Here is an 8,968-nt window from a genome sequence, read left to right as displayed (position 1 = left end):
AGCCGGTCCGGTAGCAAAGGACTCTCGTAGTGATTAGTTTCAGCATTTAGGCAACATTTAACGACAAGCGTAGGAGCCACTTTGTCCTCCGTTGATGCAGACAGATGCTTTTATCTTCAATTCATAATTAAGACGTGCATAAGCGCGTGGTCAGCTCGCCGACGACGCGTGTCGCGCGGCCCGACCGGGTAGTTTCTAATTTGAGCATCAAAGCAAGGCGCGAGCAATTTTCCGTCAATTGAACGTGGCTGCCTCTGCAAGTCGCGAACAAGGCGGCGTTATACGATCGGAATTACGCGTGGAAGACCGCAGTGCGGGTTTCGCGAAGATCTGCGTCTCTCAAAGAACGAGAACTAGCATCCGGCCGTCTAATGGTTCACTTCACTTAGCGCGTCTTCTCGCCCTCCTCCTCCCGGAGGCTCCCTTCGTAGCGATTCGCCTTTATCTTCCGCAAAAACGAGAACCACTTTTCTCTCGTGCTCGAAATCAGACGGGCCGCGCTATCGAGAACGACGGACGAGCGATCGCCGCTCGTTAAGAGCTGATAAAGGAAAAAAAAACCCGTAATCGGCGAGCGGCGGGGGAGAAGGTAGGAAAGCAATTACGATCCCAAGATTCTGAGAGATACGAAACAATTGGCTTTCAGCGCCGCCTTAATTGAACTTATGGCCCGTTTTCCCGTGGAAACGCCGTGTTAAGAAGCTGTAAAAACCAAAGTGTCGCCGAGTTGAAAATTATTAGGCAACGATAACGCAACATTTCGACGTGTCGGCGAATATATCGCGCGGGGTCGAAATTGAGCAGAGTTTAATTGTCGATTTTATTCAAACTAGCACACCCGCGATTTATTTTTCCTTATTTTCTTACAGGTTTTACGCGTAGCAGATAGTTAAAAAGATTAACTGACGCGAAACGTGACACATTAGACGTGAACAAAAGAAGTGAAGCATGACACGAGTCTAAAAGTGAAGCACCTCGCGCTTCGAGAAAACCGCCTTCACGGAAAAAAGACCGCAACTGTTCGATATTAATGACATTCACGCCGCCGGTAGCATCCCTTTTTTTAAAGAAAGGGACGAGGAAAATTATCTTTAGGTATACTTGTTCTTTGCATCTGTTCGCAGTAAAGACAAACCGATAATGTTTGAAAGTAAAATACTTGTATACTCTATTGTATTCAAATGAAACTGATGAACTAATATCGCGCCGATATTTTACGATATTGTAGCGGCGCTACGGCATTACGGCGGATAAGATGAAATTTGTAACTTCACCCGGCAGCGGAATTATCCCGCGACAAACGCGGAAACGTGAACAATACGAGATATCGTTGTTATGTATGTACACGGCGATTCGAGTGTGGTAAGCAAATTCGATCTTCATCCTTGTCGCACGTGTCAGGGATTATTTGTATCTATACACACTGGATGGAGGTTTTTACGAGCGTAACGTATGATTTTTATTTTACACAGGAACGCGATCGCTACGTTCCGAATGTGCCTCGTTTTTACGATCAGCACGAAACATTGCTCACTAATTTTTTTTTTTTCGACAATCGCTGCACTCTCGCACGCATTCTCGCGCATTCATTTACACGCACGCACCTTACCGCTATATATATAAGAGCGTTTTTTTTCTGATAAAATCTACTTCCCTTTAAGACAAGTTTCTTCCGTCGCTTAACCGCAGCGACGAACGGAATATATTACAAAGGTGAGAAAACGACAAGGACTCGGGTGCTCGTGTTATTCTACTTTACTTGGAGAAAAGTACCGAAGTCTCTTTTTTTTTATTGGATAAAGAATGATTCGCGCCAGTTCCGGACAACAATTTACGACTCTGTTTAATTTTTACGACGCAAGGCTCACAAAGTGGGAAGCGATGAGTGCAAATTGGAGAAGCGAAAGCAATCAAAACTTTTTAATGAAGTTTTTGCCTTCTACCATTCCACCTTTTGTCAAATGTCAGGTTACTCGTCCCCCCCCCCCCCCTCCGTTGGGAGACGTGTGTGTACGTTTTTTAAAAGACGCTGCTCTCTTAACCATTAGCCCAAAGCTCGACGTTTGGAGGAAAATACTCGCGGAATTTAAATGTTTGGCCAGTGTCGCGCCAGAATGATACGTTTTTTGAACGTCACCCTACGTAAACCGATTATGCTATCGAGTCGTTCCACGTGCGCAACGGGAAGGCAAAATATAACATTGGGGCCGATTACGCACCCCGATCCAACAAACGAAAACATTACACCCATCGTCTGATTCAATACTTAATTAGGTTTCAACATTTTTCTTTTTAAACGCGTGTATATATATATACACATCAAACAAAAATCGGTTCCGACGCCAAAATATTGTTTTCCGTAATATCCGTATTTTGAAAACAACATAAGTCCAGGAATTAAAACTGTCGAAACAAACAAGCGATAAATGTTATCTCTTAATTATAAATGTTGTTTTCGCACAAATTAGGATATAGAGAAATTAATTTCTCTTTGTCTTCGTATTGCAGTATACATAATACATCCTATTAGCTATTCCTGCAAAAAATATGAACTTATGCTATTTTCAAATTAATTTCACTATCACGTATAGAGGATACGTACGATTTGGTAGAAAAAAGGAAAACAATTGTGCGATGACCAGGAGGAATAATCACCAGGAGAAATGACGAATTGTCGGCGGACGCGTTCGGACGATGCCAATAAGAGTTGATGAACTTTTTTTTCTCTACAAACGCGCGCAATCTGCGCTCTTCTCCCAATCCTGGTACTTTTCTTGCCACGGCCGGAAGTACTCACACGAGACCACCGTTTCCTTGCCGAGGACTACGAAGGCGAGGACGTTGACGTAGGGTATCATCGCCGATTTCGCTACGCGTGCGGATGCGTGTGCGGATGCGGATGAGACGAGAGAGCCAGGCCGGCGGAGGAAGGCGTAGAGGTCGGTGGCGGTCCTGACGCAGTCGCAGCAGGAGTCGCCGACAGATGATGGCCGAAGAAGGTCGGTCCGGTCGGCGGGTAAGGTGGGGCCGCCGGGTGGTAGTATCCGGGCGGCGGCGGCACCGGCGGCGGCGGGTGGTGTACGTGGGCATGAGGGTGTGGGTGCGCGTGCGAGTGTGGCAATGGGTGCTGGTGAGGATGCGCGGCGAAGAGGAAGGCGGGCGCGTACGGCGACGGATGCGGTGGCGTCGTCGGCACGGTGGGGCTGTTCACGTCTAGCCCCGGGTTCTGCTTCTTCCATTTAGTTCGTCGGTTCTGGAACCAGATCTTCACCTGGGTCTCAGTCAGCTGCAGCTCGAGCGCCAGGTTCAGACGTTCGCACACGGACAGGTATCTGGTCGTCTTGAACTTGTTCTCTAGCCTGACCAGCTGTTCATATGTGAAGGCCGTCCGCGCTCTTCTGGGTTTGCCACTGGTATTACTGTTACTTCCGCCACCTCCACCTCCTCCACCACCACCACCACCACCACCACCGCTACCACCGCCGCCGCCGCCGTTGCCGCCGCCACCGCCACCGCCAGTGCCGTTCTGTCCGTTTTGACCCTGACCCTGACAGTTTTGTACCTGAACTCCGCTCGACGATGTAGACGACGACGACGACGATTGTCGCTTCTTACAATTCGTCGTGGTTGTGTTGGTGCCGCCGCTCGTTGAATTTTCCCGTCCGACGCTGCCCGAATCCTGATCCACGACTCGCATTTCAATCTCCTCGTCTTCCTCTTCCTCCTCGGCGTCTTCCTCCATTTCCTCCATGATGGTGTCCGGTGTACCTTCCTCATCTTCCTGGCCGCTGCCGCAGGCGAACTCGCCCCGCGAGTCGCCATCTGAAAATAATAACCGCGGGATCACTTTTGTGTTACGTGGATGAGACGTAATCACGAAGGGAGAAGCGATGATACGGGGTCGGTGTCGGGTGACGAGGATTGATTATACGAGGGACAAAATTGCGGCGTGGACGTCGCAATTCCCATTGTACGAGGTGATTCTTACAGATTCAACGGAAATTCATTTCACTCACCACACGTGGAGATACTTTTTTCATTTACTTTCCTGAAATTTAATTTAATAATTCATTTAGTAACACTAAAAGAAGATCGACTTGACGCTCACGAGAGATACAATTGTGAAAATGTATGATGACAAAGGACTTGACGTATCTTCAATTCCAAGACTTGTATTAGGGGATTCAGTATATTATACATAATATGCAGATTGAGTATAATTTATATCACCTTTTAACCATAGCACAACTGTTAGTTGTTAGTGACCAATTAACGACCTATATGCGTTCGTGTCTCACCGAATTCTTATTCGTGAGACCAAGACAATTCGCTTCTCGCATCTCGCGAAAGAGCCGCATTGCGTAGCCAAGTCGCCGGCCGAGCCTGCGAGAACGGAACGATTTGAGTGCGAATCAGAGAGGAACAGAGAAAAGCGGGGACGGAGAAAGAGAGAAACGGCCAATCGTTCGCTCAATGAGAGAGGAGATTGGAGATTCAATCAGCACGCAGATGTCCCGGGGACAGATATTCCCTGGCTCTGGTCCGTAGGGGTTGGGGTGCCCCTGGGATGCCGCGAGTGGGGGTAGCCTGCCGAACAAAACCAGAGTGACAGAGAAGAAGAGATGGAATGAGAGCGACGTGGAGAGGATAGGCGGAAAGTGACGAGGATGGTACGTCGGCGGTACGTTGAAGGCAGTGAAAGAGACAGAGAAGGTTGGACCAAGCAAGACAGACCGAGAGAGAAGGCAAGAGGGAGACAGTGGGACTTTATCCGAATTGGCGTGGCTCGTGGCCCATAGCCTACAGCCCAGCACAGTGCCTGGGGGTTGGAAGTCCGTAGGGGGCGACGGATCGAGAAGGTTTACGCCGTAATGGGATTTGTATCTCGTTAACGCGCGATCGTTCTTGCCCCGTCGTACAGGCCGCCAAGCGGCTACCTTTTCCCATCTCTTCGTCTCTTTCTCTCTCACCCCGGTTCTCTTTAACCTTCTTCCACCCACTGTATCGTTCTTGTATAACCCGGCGGTCCCCACATCGAGATATACCTGGCCGGCGCCGATTGATTGCGTCTAATTGAATTGCGTAATTTATATTGTTTCTCCTCCCTCTCACTTCATCGCTCGTCCGCCTGCTTCGCCGAGGTTCGTTTTCTGTTTTGTCAGCCGGAGCACTTCGCGGTCTTCGACAATGTCAGGTGTATCGAGTGGTGTCTCTTTTGAAAATTTTCCCCTTTCTCGTTCTCTCTTTTTTTTCATTTCTAATGTCACTGCGTAACTTAAAGTTGCTAGATTTATACGTTGACAAAATACGATGAGATTGGAAATCCAAAACGGAAATTAACTAATTAATCGTCATGACTTTGAGTTACTTTGAGCACAATTCGTGTTTAATTACTTTCGCAAAAGTAAGATTTAATATTAGCCCTTGTTGCAAAATATGCTATCTTGAATTATACTTTGTCCCAAAAGATGTAATACTTATCTGTCAATGCAAATCTGGAGGAATAATAAAACTGTTCCCTCAAGAGAAGCATTACCGGCGTGATTTCGCCACCTAGTGCGACAGCTGCGACGGCATGAAATTAATTGAGTTCGTTAGGGAATAACGACTACAGATCGCGTTTCTATCATTGCGTTTTTATGGCGGTAGAATCGCCGGATGGAAGACCATTCATATCGTTTAGATCTTCTTCATTAACCACGATCAGGCGGGTTATGTGCGAGCAAAGCGATCGGGGATGTATGCCGAGTCCCCGAGGGATACGTTAAGGGTACACAAGGGGGAGCCGATCGCAGCGTGCTGCGACAAAGCGGCAGACACGGGAATACTTATCTCATTTCGGTTTTCCTCATTAAACACAATGACAGTGTTTAACGACAAGTGGCACGATTGGGAAATACGTAATAAACAAGATCTCTAACGGTTCCAATGATAGTGCGATACGCGTAAACAATGTCTACAAAATGTAATATATCTAAAGTAAATATATCACACAAAACAGAATTCTAATGATAACGTGCAACCGATACTCGAATATCTCAACGTAATTGCACTATGATGTCGCGTATAATAACGCGAATGTGTAATGAAGTATGTGCCTCGTGAAATAAAAGTTTTTCCAAGATTCGCAAGATAGGACCGAGTAAAATTATGTTGAGAAGCAGAAAATTAATCCGACTTGCATTTAAGTCACACTTGGGATTCTTCGATTCGTATAGCAACGAATGCAGCAGCTGCGGAGAGACGATACGTGGATCGGCGCGATCTCACGGGGTTTTCCGAAGCGTACGTAAGGTAATTATAAATTTCATCGAAATCTAGCGGAAGATCCCGGATCTCGGATCGTGAACGCAATACTCGGAGGGGTGACTTTCGTGGATGCTGCGACAACTTGCGAGGGGGCATGGAGAGGGGGAACACTGGCGGGAAAGAGAGAGAGAAGTCATTGTGATGCAGAAGAGCCAATTTTCTGGGCGGCTTGACGCGATGCGGTGCGATACGGCGCGATGCTGCGCGATTATCATAACAACCGGCGATATTATTCCATGCGGCGGATCCGCGCGGCGGGGGTGGAGCGGAGATCCCGGTGGCGGCAGTCGGAACGGATTGGCTTGGGTCTGATGCACTTTTAATGGGAAGCGGCGACCATCCCGGTAAGATGGATGAGCCGACAATCGTGTAATCTCGATTTCGACGGCTGCGATCGATCCATCGCGCGCGCGTGGTTTCCCGTGCATCCTTTTCTCGCCCTTCTCTCTCTCTCTCTCTCTCTCTCTCTCTCTCTCTCTCTCTCTCTTTTTTCTTGGCTTGTGCTCCTTCCTCGGTTGACGATAAAAATATCCGCAGCCTGTGCCGACGCGACGCGACGTGACGCCACGGCGGCCTGGACCGTCCATCGAGACGCTGATTTCGCGAGCACTCGGTGTCCCGTACCGGGATAAAGGAACGACGATGACGGGGTTCAAGGACTGGTTAACGCAGATTAGCGGAGCAATTTGTCACGCTCCGACAGGCCGCCGCCGCCGCCGCCGCCGTCGCCGCCGCTCGGTCGCTACCCCTGCCCGTCTCCGTCGTCGCTGCTTCTGCCTCGCTTCACCCCTTCTTCGGGACGCTTCTTCCGTCCCTTATCAGCCTGCAGGACCTCTTCTCCCGTCTGCCCGCCAGACTCCATTAAATTCGAAAGTCAACTGTGAAATTGGGATCCTCCGCGGCAAACGGTCACCGAACTCGTCCAATCCGCCGACGATAAATTTCCCTCGTCGTTGCAAAGTTGGGGTACGAAGGGAGGACGAAAAACTGGTACGTAACATCGATGAAATTGGGATCGGCTTAATTGTTTACATATGTCGGTCGCACGATTTTGCAATTTCTACGACAAGACGTACGAGCGCTTGATACGCTTCGCACACATTGGAGTAAAATAGAAATCACAATATCAATTAAAGTTCCCCGTCGGTTGCGATTGTCAATTTATCCTACAATAAAATCGGCAGTAGTAGTTTCTTAAAAAAAAGCACAAATTTCCCGCAAAAGTATTGTGCCTTTAATATTAATTACGTTACGTCGCGAAAAATGTAGTTTTTATGTAACCCTTGGATAAGATGTATCTTGCAATAGCACCTCTACTCGCGTAGTACTATTTACCGCTGTATATTACTTTAGCATTATATTCTCTTATATAAATTAGCGCCTATCGCGTTACAGAACCCTGCGGCTTATGCATATTACTTATACGGTCGCTTCACGGCTGTATCAACATTATCAAGAACGACATTAATGAGACGCTGGAGGAGTTTCATTCTCACGTTTCGAGTGAAATATCCCTACGTCGTCACTTTTGCCGGAATCTTCGTGTATCGCCGTACACGCAAATAGCTCGACAGCTCCCAAAATTGCACGATCGCCGGAGAAGAAGTCCTCCTTCTAGCGTCTAAAGTTAGAACGAGGAAGAAGCGAGAGAGGACCGGTGGAGCATCGAGGGGGCTAAGACGCAGTCGCCGGACGCGAAAAAAAATATTGCTCGCGCGAAAGGAGACAGCGGCGCGAGAAGTGCCGATTTTTTCTCGGCTGCGAACAATCGAATGGACAATACTGTGTGGCGTGGGCTTCAGTGAAAATCTTTTGTTTTCGAGATAATAAATAAATGCACAATTCTCTTCAGTTTCGTATTACAAAAGCAACGCTCAAAAATTACACATCTCTTTTATGCATCGATTATACACTTTTTTTAAGAATAGTTTTGTCTATCCGTACATTGTTTAATAATTAGCAGCTTAGAGTCTCCAGTCAAGAAGTCAAGAATTTTAATAAGTATGGAAACGACCTTACTGGCAATTCTTTATTAAGGGGATAGCTGGAGTGATTCTGCACTTTTGCACCTTTCTAACCTAGCAACTATCAGCTCGCGGAAACACTTGCGTAATATACAAATTAAGTGGCTTATGTGTACAGATCGAAAGCAGCTTGCTATTCCGGCTAAATGAAAGAACAATATGGCATCACTGAAACTAAGGTATGTGTGTGCTGCTCACTATTATTTCTTATTAGATTTACAAACTTAGTTTCAGTGAGGCCATATTGTTCTTTCATTTAGCCGGAATATCAAGCTGCTTTCGATCTGTACACATAAGCCACTTAATTTGTCTATTACACAAGTGTTTCCGCGAACTGATAGTTTCTAGGTTAGAAAGGTGCAAAAGTGCAGAATCACCCCAGCATCCCCTTAAAATAAAACGCAACGTTTCGGCCAGTAACACTGGTCCTCTTCAGGTAACAAACTTACAAGAGTGCCCACAAATGTGAGATTCGTCAGGTTATAGATGTGAAGATGAAGTAGAAGTCAGAAATTTCGTTGTATGTACAATGTGCCTAGTCGTCAACGTTAGAAAACAGAATTCTGTTACTTGAAGAGGACCAGTATTACTGGCCGAAACATTGTGTTTGATTCAGGGTTTGGAAAGTTACTTGT

General features: G+C 47.1%; 1 protein-coding gene across 1 annotated transcript in view; it reads right to left on the bottom strand.

Moving 5' to 3' along the window:
• Positions 1–1,055: 1,055 nt before the first annotated feature.
• The window catches only part of LOC105569130 (homeobox protein SAX-1), a 10,185-nt gene continuing 2,272 nt past the window's right edge, over positions 1,056–8,968 (bottom strand). Inside the window, exons 2-3 of the mRNA XM_012025325.1 lie at positions 3,514–3,822; positions 1,056–3,441 (exon numbers count right to left, since the gene is read on the bottom strand). Coding sequence (XP_011880715.1) covers positions 2,870–3,441; positions 3,514–3,822 — 881 coding nt within the window. The 3' untranslated portion in view covers positions 1,056–2,869. The remainder of the gene's footprint in view (positions 3,442–3,513; positions 3,823–8,968) is intronic.

Source organism: Vollenhovia emeryi, unplaced genomic scaffold (assembly GCF_000949405.1).
Source record: "Vollenhovia emeryi isolate VEMERY1.0 unplaced genomic scaffold, V.emery_V1.0 DF939126.1, whole genome shotgun sequence".
In the NCBI taxonomy this organism is placed as follows: domain Eukaryota; kingdom Metazoa; phylum Arthropoda; class Insecta; order Hymenoptera; family Formicidae; genus Vollenhovia; species Vollenhovia emeryi.
This window is presented reverse-complemented; position numbering and strand designations above follow the sequence as displayed.